At 38.8% G+C, this 16,162-nt stretch overlaps 1 protein-coding gene across 12 annotated transcripts in view; it reads right to left on the bottom strand.

Moving 5' to 3' along the window:
* Positions 1-482: 482 nt before the first annotated feature.
* Positions 483-16,162, bottom strand: part of YAP1 (Yes1 associated transcriptional regulator) — a 125,114-nt gene continuing 109,434 nt past the window's right edge. For all 12 annotated transcript variants that reach the window (XM_054438091.2, XM_054438095.2, XM_054438093.2 and 9 more), the window contains 3 exons: positions 10,154-10,284; positions 6,311-6,423; positions 483-4,200 (listed from right to left, as the gene is read on the bottom strand). In XM_054438091.2, coding sequence (XP_054294066.1) covers positions 3,962-4,200; positions 6,311-6,423; positions 10,154-10,284 — 483 coding nt within the window. In that variant the 3' untranslated portion in view covers positions 483-3,961. The remainder of the gene's footprint in view (positions 4,201-6,310; positions 6,424-10,153; positions 10,285-16,162) is intronic.

Below are 16,162 nucleotides of genomic sequence, written 5' to 3'. Positions count from 1 at the left end.
ATGTTGGTCAGGCTGCTCTTGAACTCCCAACCTCACATAATCTGCCTGCCTTGGCCTCTCAAAGTGCTGGGATTACAGGCATGAGCCACCATGCCTGGACTGAGAGAATATATTAAAGAAGTAAAACCAAAGGCCATTCTGAAAGACAGTGCCATGTTCTTATGTTCTCAGTGTCCTCTGTGCTGTCACATGTAGTGAAGTCATTTAAGAATCAAGGAGACACAATTCTGCTTAGACACTACCACGGATGAGGATGGTGTATGTGAAGAGTAAGAACACAAAGTTAAAAGAATTATATATCCATACTTCAAAAGTTCCAAATGTCAAGCCTAACTTAAAGCAAAACGAACCTTAAGTTTAACCTGTCTTCCCAGTTACTACTGTAATCACCTTTTATTGACAGTTCTTGTTCTATTGGAAGACCAGTAAGAAGCCAAAAAAAAAAAAAAAGTTTCAAATATCAATTGTTAAAAACAACAAAGAAGAGTTTAAGGAAAGAATATATTTGAACCACATAAACAAACAAAAAGGTATTACATAAGAAAAAATAATGTAACAATTTATGTAAGTACCTAACATATGAGCATGCTCTTACATCTAAAACAAAAAATAAAAAGGTAACATTGGTACTATATATATATATATTTGACAAGTGTGCATTAAAGAATTCTCTAATATAAAACATTTAAAATGTGGAGAATACTTTTTCAAGATACAGAAAACAATTGTTATGACAGGCACACCCACAATTCTTATAACATGCTTGCGAGGATAAAATCCACCTGAGCACTCATTTCTCAGATGTACCAATGCTATAAAAGTGTTACGCACTGAATATTGCCACCCACTTTTGCAATGTTTGAGTTTCAACACTGATTGGTATGAATTCTGAATTACACAATTAATTACTGTTATTTTTCAGTCTTTCTGCCATGTTCCATATAGAAGGCATGTATTTAATATGAATACTTAACACAGCAACATTATTTGTAGCAAAGTCACTTCCCTGTGTTCATTTTTCCTTTAAAGGCACTATATTTAGAAAATAGTTATTACAACAAATAGTGCTTTGGAAGATCTGAAACTCCAAATCAATGTGCTCCATCAACCATAAGTAGATCTAAGAAGCCCTGACTGAAAATAACACAAATGTAAAAAGTTGATAAATTTAAAGATTATAAAATTGGTTTATTGTAAAAGCAATTCAAGAATACCCAGTTAAAATCTTATCCCAATGCTACCCAATACAACCAAGAAGCAGTTAAGCACTTTTACATTAGGAACAAGGACATAAAACAAGAGACCACATCAAGGCTATGATTCAAACTCAAAAAGGGAAAGGACTCTTAGGTCTCCTTCAGGTCAGTACAGAGGGCATCATAAGATCAAAGCACTGTGCCAGGTATCACAGTACTGCTACAACACTGAGGTATAACTGGGCAAATTAAAGTTGAGGGGTAAAGGAAGATCTCCATATTCTTGTTTTGTGGGTGTACTTAGGTGATTGAAACTCTAGGAACAGCTGCCTTTAATGGCAGCACGGTGTAAGACAAGTCTTTATTAAAGAGAAAGAAGTTTATAAAGTTCTCTATCAAGGTCCCCCTAAATCTTCACAACCCCCCCAAGCTTTCCCACCCTCCCCCTAAGCTAAAGCTAATCTGCTGATATATAAGATATAATCTTAATTTGTGGCTACTGGCAAATTATAGGCACTCCTTCCAAGTAGCTTTGATCTTCTGCACATTAAAAAAAATCCCAACATGCTATATAATTCATATACCCAATTTTGCATTCTAGGTAGAATTTCATTACTACTCTAAAACTCCATCTGCAGTGGCCATTTCCCCCCAGACTTAATTCAAGATTTAATCTTTCTGCTGTTTTCTTAATAAAAGCCTTAGAGTCAATTATTATGAGTGATCAACCTATGAACTATTATATACAACACAGTGATTGCATTTTTTTTTGAGCACTGAAAGTACTTAAAATAAAACTTCTTACTTCCAACTTTTGCACTCCTCCAAATTGAAGGGCCAAAATACTTAGATTTTGTAATTGGGGGGAAAAATCTATCTTCCCAAGCTGAGGCTTTTCATAGCAGCTTTTGCCAGGAGAAGAGATTTTATGCCTGTTATGAACCCTTGAAAATAAGGGCTTATTCTAGAAACATTGAAAGACCCTTAAAACACAGAGGTGCTAGCTGGTGCCACTTTAATTCACAACCAACTATTACTTCATAGCTTATATTGAAGAGTTAATTCATGCTCATTTTGTTCCTTTAAAAAATACTCTTTGGAAACCATTATTACTCCTGTAGACACATACTCTAGTTACATCATCTCTTCCTGTAAAAATAAAGGTATAATCATGATTATCTCTATTTCTTTGCTAAATTCAACTACCAATATACATTTATTAATCTGATCACTTTTCCAGCTAACTCAAGACCTTATAGTATTCTATCCAGGGTCAATTTTCAGCGTAGAAGTAGGAGCAAGTCTTGTAAGTAAGAACAATCTTGAAGGCACTATTTTAATCTAGTCATTAATGTGTTCATTACAAATGAGAACTACAAACTAGAATTTACTTCCAAAACTAAGGCAAAGTAAACTTCCAAAGCTAAGTGAAGGTAAACCACTATAAAGCTTATTTCTGTCATGCACATTATGAACCTACTCACTGATTTCCAACCGAGACTTAAAAATTAGTCCAAGGGAGAAAATAAAGCCATTTCTGGTTTGCTCCTTTCCAATTCATCAGATAATATCTACCGTATGCCCAGAGGGCGTGGAGCACTCCCCTAGGCACTATCCACAGTAATAGCTCTTTCTAGAACACTGAACTACTTCAAACATCTGCGGACTGCCCCAACCAGATTTAAACTACCAGTGAAATATAAACTACTAGTCATGTATTCTAAATGCTTACAAAGCGCTACCATTTTAAAAATTAACTGGAAAGTAGGGAAACCTAAAAAAGGATACATTCCACTACCACACTATTATAAATGTTATGTTTGGGTGTGTGTATGTATATAAAAGAGAGAGCAGATAATCGAGATTTAAATAAGGTGGTAAAAAAAAAACCAGGAAATGAAGATTTTACCAAAACAACTACAAAAACCATCCCAAGCTACAACTATTAACAGATTCACTAACATGGTCATTTGCCTAGGTTCCGACAAAACCAACCAACCAACCAACACCCCCCCACCGCCCCCGCCAAAAAAAAAAAAAAACCAACAAAACAAAACAAAATGCACACCCACAAAATTATCCACCAAAATCTATACTAGAGTATGTGGCAATAATTAATATATTTATATGGAAATTGTCTCATGCCTTATAAGCTCCTAAAATAAAATCAAGGTCATTATGTGACTAATGATAGCACTAGGAGGAAAAGAAAATACTGAAAGTAAAACAGTCTTCAGCCTTGGTTTCAGCTATCTCTTCAAATCAGCATTAAGTATTTAATATCAGATATAACATTTTTGGCTTGTCAGACCAGTAAACCATGTTTTTCCACTGGACAAAGGAAGCTGAAGAAACAACTGTTGAACAAACTAAATGCTGTGACATGAAGCATCTGACTTCTAAGTCTGAGTATTTAGTTAAAATGATTGGTGAACATTTAACTGGGCAAAAGGAATAGCATCCATCATCCAAACAGGCTCACTTCCCCCAGCCCCCAAAATGAACAGTAGTTACAATAGCAAAAGAAATAAAAAGTTTTTTTCTTTTTTTTTTGATTCTTTAGAGCCAACTGTGAAAGAGGTCAGCAATACATTAACAGCAGCAATGGACAAGGAAGAGCAAAACAGAGGATTAAAGTATCTTGCTGGACGTTTGTTCATCTTTTTCTGTATTAGCCTGAAAACTGCAACTGGCTTATGGAAATTTCCGGTGCATGTGTCTCCTTAGATCCTTCACAGATTTAGAATTCAGTCTGCCTGAGGGCTCTATAACCATGTAAGAAAGCTTTCTTTATCTAGCTTGGTGGCAGCCAAAACAGACTCCATGTCATTAAGGATGTCAGAACTCAAAGCTTCCTGCAGACTTGGCATCAACTCCTCTCCTTCTATGTTCATTCCATCTCCTTCCAGTGTTCCAAGGTCCACATTTGTCCCAGGAATGGCTTCAAGGTAGTCTGGGAAACGGTTCTGCTGTGAGGGCAGGGTGCTTTGGTTGATAGTATCACCTAGTGGAAACACACAGAGAGAGATAACAAAGTCCTTTTTGAAAAGCTAACATCAGGGCTGTATCATATGAGCATAGAGAAGTGCACAGGGAAAGTAAAGCGCTCCTGACTGACCTAAACTGATACCACTGATACCTAGAATTTATATCAGGTCAAACAACTCACAGATAACAAAATAACAATGCCAAGTTTACTTTTGCTTCAACATTGTTCAGATATCCAATAACAGCTTGATTGCTATTATGTGCTAAGCACTAAGGGGAATCATGAAAAAAATAAAAAAGCCCTTGAAAAATTATATGCAGCAGCGGGAGAAAGAACAAGTACACAACACAACAGCATCACTACCCTGTCTTCAGATAAGCACCACCATAATAAGACTAAACATAAAAATGAGTGGTATAGACCTACCTTGGCCTTAAATACACCTTGGGAAACACTAAAATAGAAAGACTGCACGAATACTTTATTCCACCCTTAGGAGATGCACCTTCCTAACAGCAAAACAAGCTTCCCAGAAGGCTTTGAATAAATCCATCTTCTTAGCCTTGCTTCTAGGTTTCCCAAACTTACTTGGCCACAGAGCCTTTTTTGCATATGACAACATTAACACTCCTCAGAGCTTCAATAGAACATACTTTCAGAAAAACTAATATAAACCATTAAGTGCTACAGGGGTCTGGAGAAGAGAGCAATACAGATTAGAGGAGTAAGTAAAGGTGTTGTGTGTGAAATGGGTTTGAAGTGGCTCCTAAGGATGATTTAACATCTAGATAATCAGAGAGGAGGGGATAGTGTGGATTCTAGAAAGCATCAGAGCCAGGAGCTGGATGAGTACAGGCACAAAAGCCTTGCTAAACACTTTCAGAATAGAAGTAGTTAGTGAAAGAGTTGGTAGCTAAAGAACAGCTTCATTTCCCTGCCAATTCATGCACTCTGGCAGTTGTCACGTCTAGGGCAATGAATGGTTGCCAGGTAAGCCACAGGAGAAATGCTTCCGTAATTACCCCTGTGAGGCAGGTATTTCTCAGCTCCTGCAAGACCCCTGCAACTTCTTTTTTTTGTTTTTTTGAGATGGAGTCTTGCTCTGTCACCCAGGCTGGAGTGCAGTGGTGTGATCTCGGCTCACTGCAACCTCTGCCTCCTGGGTTCAAATGATTCTCCTGCCTTAGTCTCCTGAGTAGCTGGGATTACAGGTGCACACCACATGTGGCTAATTTTTATATTTTTAGTAGAGACAGGGTTTCACCATGTTGGCCAGGCTGGTCTTGAACTTATGACCTCAGGTGATCTGGCTACCTCGGCCTCCCAAAGTGCTGGGATTACAGGTATAAGCCACCGAACCTGGCCTTCTGCAACTATTCTAATAAAGTAAGTGAGCCCCACCTCCTAGTCTTTCCCACCTGGTTTCCGGAGCCCCATAACACCTAAGGTGGACCAAAAACTCTTAGAGAAAAGACGAAGACAAACACTGAATTAAATGTAGACATCTCTCAAAATTAAGGACACTAATCTATAATGAGAGAGATGTTCTAACAGGGTTGTCAGTTTGTCTTGCCAATTAAGATCAACATGCTAACATAAGTCATGTTATCAGAGTTTTATTCAAATAGAGCTAATATATCCAATTTATGATTTTTTTGAGAAGGGGTCTCATTCTGTCACCCAAACTGGAGTGCAGTGGTGTGATCACTGGGGCTCAGTCCATCCTCCCACCTCAGCTTCCTGAGTAGCTGGGACTACAGGCATGTACCATGACACCTGGCTTATTTTTGTATTTTTTTTATAGAGATGGGGTTTCACCATGTTTCCCAGACTGGTCTTGAACTCCTGGGCTCAAACAATACACCCACTTTGGCCTCCCAAAATGCTGGGATTAGAGGCATGAGCCACTGCACCCGGCCTATCCATGATATATATATTTTTTAAACTAGAAAAAGACAAGTTACAAATCACCATATAGAGACAAAGCAGGATCAATTTAATTCAAATTTACAGGATTTTAATTGGTTTTCTTCTGAATCATCTTTGCTTACAATACCTTATGAGACCTGGTGATAACATATCCGACTGTTAAGTCAGGTTACTAAGAGGAATAAAGAATACTAACCTGTATCCATCTCATCCACACTGTTCAGGAAGTCATCTGGGGTTCGAGGGACACTGTAGCTGCTCATGCTTAGTCCACTGTCTGTACTCTCATCTCGAGAGTGATAGGTGCCACTACATAAACATGACAGTTAAAGACCAACACAAAAAATTTAAAAAATCAATTCAAGGTAAAAATAAACACCTGCTGAGCAGCAACATAATTCTCAAAGAGGATTAGTGAAAATTCCTGCTCTGCAACGTCTGAAACAAGCACCCTCCCTCAGGGCCATAAACAGGGCTTGTGCTATGAAGTGAAATAGACAAGTTAATCCTAATTGAAGCTGGCAGCTCTAAGGAACCAAGATTTCTCCTAAGGTTCTGTGCTTGGTGACAATAAGGGACAAAAAAGATACCCCCAGTTAGTTTTCCTGGCTGACAGAAAATTCTCTGCATCAGTATTCTCCTCTCTGTAATATCATTTGAATCTGGGGGTGCGGAGGAACCCATGCAACTTACTTGTCCCAAGGTCTCAATTCTCCAGGTGGTGGTGGCACAGAGAGGTCAAAACACAAACTCCAGGTGGGCGAGGAGAAAGGTCTGCACTAGACTCAAGTTAAATTCCTAGCTATTGTGCGGAGAACATAAGCCAAGGAAAAATCAACCCCAAATAAACCACCAGAATTCCTTTTAGGACTGAGCCAAAATAGATGAGTCACTGCCGATAAGATAAGAATACTGGTGGCTTGATCTCCTTGCTTCTGTGTTTGGGCAGGGGAGGAAAAAACCTCAAACACTTCAGGATGAAACAAAACGGGAAATCATATAGCTCCAGTTAAAGAAAAGAGCAAAACAAAAAATGGCAAGGCACATCCCTTGAAAATAAAATGACCCAACACAGATTTTCACTTTAGACTAAGTAAGGTTTCCCAGATTTACATTCAAATATGGTAAATATCCATTACCCTGATAAATAGAACACTTTCCTAAGCTAGTAGCATCTAGACATCAGCTGGCATTCACTGAGTTCTAACTCTACAAAATCTTAGAGAAACGCATAAAATCAAGGCAGCTGTTATTCTTCAATGGTCTGTGTATGAGTGTGAACTTTAACTTTCTCTACAGCTTGTACATTTAATAAGCAGCTATTTAACTTACATGACAGTTAAAAAATAAAAACAAGTTTAACAATTGCTCAAGGCTAAAAACTCAGTCAGTACCCCAACTGCCTTCCCTAAATGATGCAATGCATTTGCCTTGTTCTCTCTCTCCCCTCATTCTATATACTGCAATCACTGGTTTACTCTAATGCTTCTGCCAGATTTTGCCAAGGCTCAAAAGCCTCACACAGATCGAAGAAAACGCACATTTGCCTCTGAGAACATTGGTATACAATGCAGCCATGTATGAGAAGGCCTCAGGATGTGGTTTGTTTGTATTTTGCCTGCCCTGATCTGGGACAAAAGCCTGGTCCTAGTAATCACTTTATTCGGCTGCTAAGCATGGGACACACATCAGACATTTTAGTCTATTACTGAATAGCTGAACTTACAGAGTTGTGCAGAGTTCATTCCAAACCACAGGGGAAGCACATGGGCATTCCTGAGGACAGAGTTTACAGGGCCATTTTCCTGGTGAGGAACTGCTCCCTGCAGAACCCCACTTCCTACAGGCCCCACTCATTCAATAAACATTCACTGAGAATCTGCTACTACATGACAGGCATTAGACTAGGCTTTGAGGATAAAGAGGTTAACAATCACCGCCACCTACAAACAATGTTTTGTGAGAGGCTCACAACTTCAAGGAGGGAAATGAACAAATATACTAATGAATCATATACAGGGGCTATATGAACTTAGATGTAAGCACAGTACTTTCAGAACAAACAGGGAGCTTGGAAGTAAAGGGTAAAGGTTTCATGGAGGGGGACATCTGAGTGAGCTTTGAGGGTTCTCAAAAGTAAAAGGGAGATAAGGGAACTCTGCATTACTACTAAGAGTCAATGCCATGGCAAGTTGGGGGAAAAAGTATTTAGAGCTTAAGGAATATATATAAATCAAATAGTAAACAAGGGAAAAACCATCAAGAGGTTTTTTTGTTTGTCTTTTTGTTTTTTGAGACGAAGTTTCACTCTTGTTGCCCAGGCTGGAGTGCAACGGCATGATCTCAGCTCACCGCAACCTCTGCCTCCTGGGTTCAAGTGATTCTCCTGCCTCAGCCTCCCAAGTAGCTGGGATTACAGGCATGCGTGACCATGCCCAGCTAATTTTGTATTTTTAGTAAAGATGGGGTTTCGCCATGTTGGTCAGGCTGGTCTCGAACTCTTACTCCAGGTGGTGGTCCACTTGCCTTGGCCTCCCAAAGTGCTGGGATTACAGGCGTAAGCCATCATGCCCAGTCAAGAGTTTTTTTTTTTTTAAAGAAAAAAAAAAAAGTCAAAGTCAGATGTATGTTATTATTAGAAACTGGGGGTACTGCAGAGAATGCATATATAATTCTGCCCTCAGATTAGTAACATTGATTATCTGCCACTCTCATCTTCCCAGAAAACAGAATCTCAAATTGTAGCCCAGCTCTCATCAAAAGTTTTAAGAAAAAAAATCTTCATAAGTGACTGTCAGAAGGATATGCAGCTTATCCATTTTTAAAATGGTCTAATTTTTATCCCTGGGATTAATATAGCCCCTTCAACAAGACAGGTACTGGAATTACATGGATATGAAATTTTCCTTGTTGGAAAAAAAGTTCTGAGGCTATGCATCTCTTAATTCGCCTCAGTTTAAGTCTAGAACTACAATCTTATATAAATACACTTACTTTTAGAACTTTAAACTGTATGTCAGAAGAGTAAATACAAACTTAAAATACATTTTAGATGGTCTTCAAAATCAAACCTTCCAACTAGGCCACCAGCACTAATCTTATAAACTGAGTAAATGGTGAATTCTATTGCACTAAATACTTTTAGCAGGGTAAGATATTTTCTCTTGGAATTACTAAGTTTCCAATTCAATTGGTGAGAACTGAAAAGGTGGTGTAATAGTTTTCCTAGTGCAAAATACCTTTGAGTATTTAAGAAAGTGTGTTATTTAAATCAGTTAGAAAAGGAATCCAAAGCGTAAACTAATCCCATATTTTAAAAAGTTTCAAACTCCATAGATATTTTACAACCTAGAAGAAGGAATTTTAATTAAATCTTAATCTTAAATTACTTCCTAGGCAAAGAATATGACCTGTTTCAGCTTACAGACTTCAAAATGGCAGTTTATGTAATATTGCAATCTGTCTGAAACCCAGGATTTGTGGTAACTCACTAAGAAGCATCCCTAAGCTATGTTATTTTCAAATACTGCCGTTAATCTCAGTGCATTTTTGAAAGAGGCACAACCTTACATTTTATCTCCTTGGACTATAGCCCTTAAGAACATGAGGCCTTACAGTGCTGCTGGGTGAAACATTTTAGGTTGAATAACTATGTGGAAAATTCCTTCCAGTGATCCTTACAATGTAATCCTAAGTAGGTTTAACATGCAATTCATTTGCTTTCACAGAAAGGCATTCACATGTTCCTCCATGATTCTGTAATTTTAAGTAACTGTTAGTCAACAGTATAGGCAGAAGCAAACACATTGTGACTTTGCATAAGTATCCCTTGTACAAGTCTGAACAGTTCACTTCCTCTCACAGGAGACAACTTTTAATCCTCAACTCTGCATGTACTTGCCATTTACAGAGAGATTCATTTACAGCTATGGTTTTTGGCCCACACAGATGTTCCAAATAGCCTATTACAAGCACTAAGCAGAATGATTTTAAAGCAATGATCCTTTTCAGATATTCACCAGTAGCAACTTTCACCAACCTGTTAAGGAAAGGATCTGAGCTATTGGTCGTCATTGTTCTCAATTCCTGAGACATCCCGGGAGAAGACACTGGATTTTGAGTCCCACCATCCTGCTCCAGTGTTGGTAACTGGCTACGCAGCGCTAACTCCTAATTAAAAATAAAACAAAGCCAAAGAGAATCAATCTACTGATGAACACATTTAATGTTAGGTTTAAAGAAATAAAACGTTCATCAGAGTAACCGTGCAGATAGATTAAAAACATCTACTTTAAAGTTAATACATTTCCCAATCAGAATGACCTAATTCTATCCATTTCAAATGACTAAAAATTAAGTTACATATATTTAAAATCTGTCTAGTCATATTAACCACCCCCCACCCTATATACATTTTGCTACTTTGTTTTCTTTTTGTTATTTTCCTTACTCTGGAAGATATTCCCAAATCCTCCTTTGAGTTATTATAGAATGGCAAGTCTGGTCTTTAAAAAAATAATTCTTCTTTTTTTTTTTCCTTCGAGACGGAGTCTCGCTCTGTCACCAGGCTGGAGTGCAGTGGCGCAATCTTGGCTCACTGCAACCTCCGCCTCCTGGGTTCAAGTGATTCTCCTGCCTCAGCCTCCCAAGTAGCTGGGACTACAGGCGTGCGCCACCACGCCCAGCTAATTTTTTGTATTTTTTTAGTAGAGACGGGGTTTCACCATGTTAGCCAGAATGGTCTCGATCTCTTGGCCTCGTGATCCACCCGCCTCGGCCTCCCAAAGTGCTGGGATTACAGACGTGAGCCACCGCGCCTGGCCCTAAAAAAATAATTCTTAAAGTTTGCTTTTACTCGACAACTCTTATATGGTTTTGTGTGTGTGTGTGGAACCCCCCCTCGCCAAAAAAAAAAAAAAAAAAAAGAAGCAGGAAGAACAGCATCTGATGATTTTACTATAAGACACCAATCCTTCCCCAGCTCCCAACACTATTTCACACTTTGCTATTAAATGTCTCATTTTGACTTCAGGTTTTTCTATCCTGAGCTGGACAGAATACGTTCCGCCCTCTAGCAGGGAGAGAGGAGGAAAATGAAAAAAAGACATCGGAAGTTAAAACACAAACCCGAGGCTTCTCCACCACAAACATAATATTTAAAATCGGGTAAAATTTCTTCAGGGACATCCAACAATTTCTCAGCAGGATTCTCCCTTTAAACCTGAGCAAAGGCTGTAGGCTGCTACTCTGATGGTTGCAGAAGGCCTGCCTTCACGGGCTTCCAAACCTCCCAGGTTTCAGCCTGTATTTGCCCAGGACCTCAAAAACAGTTCATCTTACTGTGACCCATCTGTAGCACACTCATTACTACTCTGTCCTTTTTCTCTCCTTTATCTGTTCACTGTTTCTTACCCTCCTAAGAATTTTCACTGTGCCTCTCCACCTATCATAAACATCATCTCTACTAGACCATCAGCTTCCTTTCCCTCTACTTTTTGGGTTTAATTTGAAATACATACAGTTTCTTATCACGAAGTATACTGGCCTGACTCCCTCATCCTTCCACACAGCTTTCTGAGCCAAGTCTGCTCACTGAGGCACAGCCCCACCATCTCCAGCCCTCACCTCCACAATCGCCATGGGGTCCTGAAGTATGGAAAGCTTCTCCTAGCTCTACGCTGCCACTTCTAAACTACAATTCTCCTGCATGCAAATACCACTTATTTTTCTTTAGGTTTATGCCTTCTGGATATACCATCCTTTAAACCAGAGTTTCTTAACCAGCGGACCATGACAGAATTTAGAGAGTCTCTGAACTTCGATGGGGTAAAAAAAAAAAAAAAAAAATTATACATTAATTTTCGCTAAATTTGTCAACATTTTCTCCAATGTAGTATGCACCATTAGTATTCACTGTACCTAACTTTTCACCAATAGAACATATAAATGTTTTCATATCACACTGTAGTTGTCGCAAATATTTTAAAATACCATTTATGATCATTGCTATTTCAATGCTACAGTAGTTACGTTGTTAAGATGTGCTTCTAGATTTTTTTTTTTAATCTTTTTGAGACGGGGTCTCACTCTGTCACCCAATCTGGAATGCAGTGGTGCAATTATAGCTCACTGCAGCCTTGACCTTCCAGGCTCAAGTGATCCTCCTGCCTCAGCCTCATGAGTAGCTGCAGCCACAGGGGCACACCACCATACCCAGCTAATTTTTTGTATTTTTGTAGAGACAGGGTTTTGCCATGTTGCCCAGCTGGTCTCAATCTCCCAGGCTCAGATGATCTACCTGCCTCGGCCGCCCAAAGTGCTGGCATTACAAGCATAGGCCACTGCACCCAGCCTTAGATCTTGTTACTTATACATTAAAAAGAAGCACATTATATCACAAATTTCTATTTAATATTTTGTTAACTGTATCAATGAAATTCCTTTTCTTTTCAATCCTATACATTACAAAAAAACAAACACCAATGTCCTGAGAGGGAACCTAGGGACCTGGCCAAATGCCAAAATTGTTTGCCTGTCTTCTCTGCAAGGTAAACTGCTTCTTGTACTCAAATTTACTGATCTCTTCATTACTCCATCTTATATGCGGGAAAATTCCGGAGCCTGGTCAAAGCCTCTTGCCACTCCAACTATTCTCCATGCCTCTTAACATGCTTCAGTATTAAACAGACAATTCACTTAACCTGACAGCTTCCTGAACCTTCTGGATTCCAGTGACCTTCATCTCCACTCCACTCAAACACCCATTGCACAGCCACTAAGATCCTGTTATTTGAAACCAAACCAACTCTAAAATCTTAAGTCATGTTTTGAGATGATGATCAGTGTTTCTCTTCATTCCAACTGCATTCATCACATTGGAATTATGACCTCCACGCATAAAACCCATGTAATAACCCATTGTTGAAATGCTGGGATCGCCTTTACACTGAAATGATACTGACCACTTCATCACTGTATTTCAATCATTAATTCCCTCAGTCATACCCTGGAACTGGCTTAGAAACTTCTCTCCCCAAAATCTTACATGCACTTATCCTACTTTCTCACATTTTTCCTAACCAGTTCCCGCATAAACTCATGTCCACTCTACCAGCCCTCCAACCTCAGAGACTCCAGACCCATCTCTCCTTACTATTCTAGTCTATTGGCTGTCTTTCGGTATCTTATTTTTTTTTTTCTCCTTCCCTACAAGCTTAAATTCATGACTTATCATTCAAAACAGCATAAGCACCTTTTAGATTCCTGATGTACATATCATTTTATCTCAGCCCAGCAAATCCCAACCCCAAAGCAATGCCAAAGTGTATTTGTTCTATTTTCATTCTGAGATTGCTGAGAAATGCTAAGGGAAAAAAAAAAAAAAAAAAAGAAATCACACAACTATCCAGAATGTTATAATTACAAATTAAAGGTCTTTGGTTTTGGATGGACCCTAGTACCATTTATTGTTTTGTTTTGTTTTGTTTTGTTCTTGGTCAGTTGTTTTTCACATCCTCATGGTCACTACTCCAAATATGGCATACTATCTCAAGCCCCTATTCAGGGAAGTCCATTTCTTTTCTTTTCTCTTCCTCCAAATTTTCTGTAGAGACAAGGTCTCACTATACGTCGCCCAGGCTGGTCTTAACACCTGAGTTCAAGCGATGGGCCTCCCAAAGTGTTAGGATTACAGGCGTGAGCCACCATGCCCAGCCAGTGAAGTCCATGTCTATTTCTTTTCCATCTACATTAGAAGAACATTGAGGCCATTGGCCGGGTGTGATGGCTCACGCCTGTAATCCCAGCACTTTGGGAGGCTGAGGTGGGCGGATCATTTGAGGTCAGGAGTTGGAGACCAGCCTGACCAACATGGTGAAACCCCATCTCTACTAAAAATACAAAAAAAATTAGCCAGGTGTGGTGGCGCATGCCTGTAGTCCCAGCTACTCAGGAAGCTGAGGTTGCAGTGAGCCGAGATCGCGCTACTGCACTCCAGCCTAGGTGACAGAGTGAGACTCTGTCTCAAAACAAAAAACAAAACAAACAAAAACAAACAGGCCATCAGGTATAATCTTTGATTTTTCTGGCCCCTCTTGCCACCTCTTCCTGCTTGCCTCAAAAGTAACTTCATTTATACTCATCATCTTTTTAACTTTTCTTGCAGTCTTATGGGGATCCCTCTTATTTCTTTTCTATCTCCTACTTTTGACTCCTCCCATGCTCATCTTACAAAGTGAGAAGTGACTTTAAAACAATGATACTACACTCATTGTAGTCTGTCTGTGGGAGGACACATCCTCTCAATATCATGCCTTTCTTCCATATTATTTAAGACCTGGTGAAGGCACTACCTTTTTGAAGAAACTCTCCGTAGTGATCCCATCTCGATCTTGAGATTGGATTAGACACATACATGTCATGTCTTTAACATCCTGAACACAGCACTTATCACACAATATTGTCATTATTTTTGCTGTACCCTCTAAGGCCAGAGTGAATGGATTACTCTGGAGCATAAAACAACTTATAATTCCTTGAAGAATTTATTTTGCTCTTAATATAGGAGGATGTATTTAACAATAAACTTTAAAATGAATAAAATTATAGGCTCCAGATGAGGCTGATGCCTAGGGTTCTGTGACAAAACATGGGAGTATTTGAGAATATCCTAAAGACTCTCATTTGCTTTTTATCAAAGAAGGTATGCTCACGTTTGTAGCACAAAACAAATATATAACACTAAACTGTAAGTCATAACTAAATTAATTGAATTGGCTATAATTTTCATATTATTTTTACAACTTTTTATTTTAGCCTTTTAAATAAAATTCCTACTTTTTATTATGTTAAAACTAATATCATGTGCAGACTAGACTCTCCATGTTCTTGCTGCTTTGAATTTGGCCACTATGTTTGTTAAAAGTCGTGAAATTTTTACTTTTTACTTCATTTAACAACTGAATTTCTACGTCAGCAAACACTGCAGAACCAACTATGCAGATTTACAAAGAAAGATAACTTAGAGATGTCAGTAAGCAGGGAAATCATTCCAAGTTACCTAAGGAGATATCTGACCCCTTGAAGGGCTATGGAAACACTCTTCTCATTAAACCTATATCTGAGCCATGACTAAGAGTAACGAACCTAAGGATTCACCTAAATTAGACTTGAATCAATGAAAAAAAGACACTTTACTTACTGGTGGTAGGAGAGTGTATTATTAATCAAATAGAGAAGAATTTGGCATGAAAACAAATATAGTTAGCCTTTCATATCCATAAGTCAACCAAGTATGGATCGAAATATTCAAGAAGAAAAATGGAAGGCTGTGTCTGTACTTAACATATATAGACTATTTTTGTTGCCGTTATTCCCAATACAGAATAACAATACAGTTATAACAGTATAACAGCTCTTTACATAGCATTTCCATTGTATTACTATAAGTAATCTAGAAATGATTTAAGGTATACAGGAGGATGTGTGTAGGTTATATGCAAATAGCATGCCATTTTATATAAGGGACTTGCTGGAACTAATCCCTCAAGGGATGACTCTAATGTAACAAGACCAATGATACAAATAACATACATGCAGATTACGGATAGCATACTAAAGGTTTATAAATACTCAGCTGAGTTTTGAAACTTTTAGTTACAGGTGATTAGATATTCCAAGTAAATTTTGAAAAGCTTTTTGATATATAACTGATATACAATAAATTATAAAATGCATGAATTGATGAGTTTTGAAATGTGTGAAACCTGTGAAGCTGCCACTACAATCAAGATAATCATCCTCGGCCGGGCGCAGTGGCTCACACCTGTAATCCCAGCACTTTGGGAGGGTGAGGTGGGCAGATCACTTGAGGTTGGGAGTTCGAGACCAGCCTGACCAACATGGAGAAACCCCGTCTCTACTAAAAATACAAAAAATTAGCTGGGTGTGGTGGCAGGTGCCTGTAATTCAAGCTACTCGGGAGGACTTGGGAGGCTGGGGCAGGAGAATCGCTTGAACCCAGGAGGCAGAGGTTGTGGTAGCTGAGATT

Source organism: Pongo pygmaeus, chromosome 9 (assembly GCF_028885625.2).
Source record: "Pongo pygmaeus isolate AG05252 chromosome 9, NHGRI_mPonPyg2-v2.0_pri, whole genome shotgun sequence".
Lineage (NCBI taxonomy): Eukaryota > Metazoa > Chordata > Mammalia > Primates > Hominidae > Pongo > Pongo pygmaeus.
This window is presented reverse-complemented; position numbering and strand designations above follow the sequence as displayed.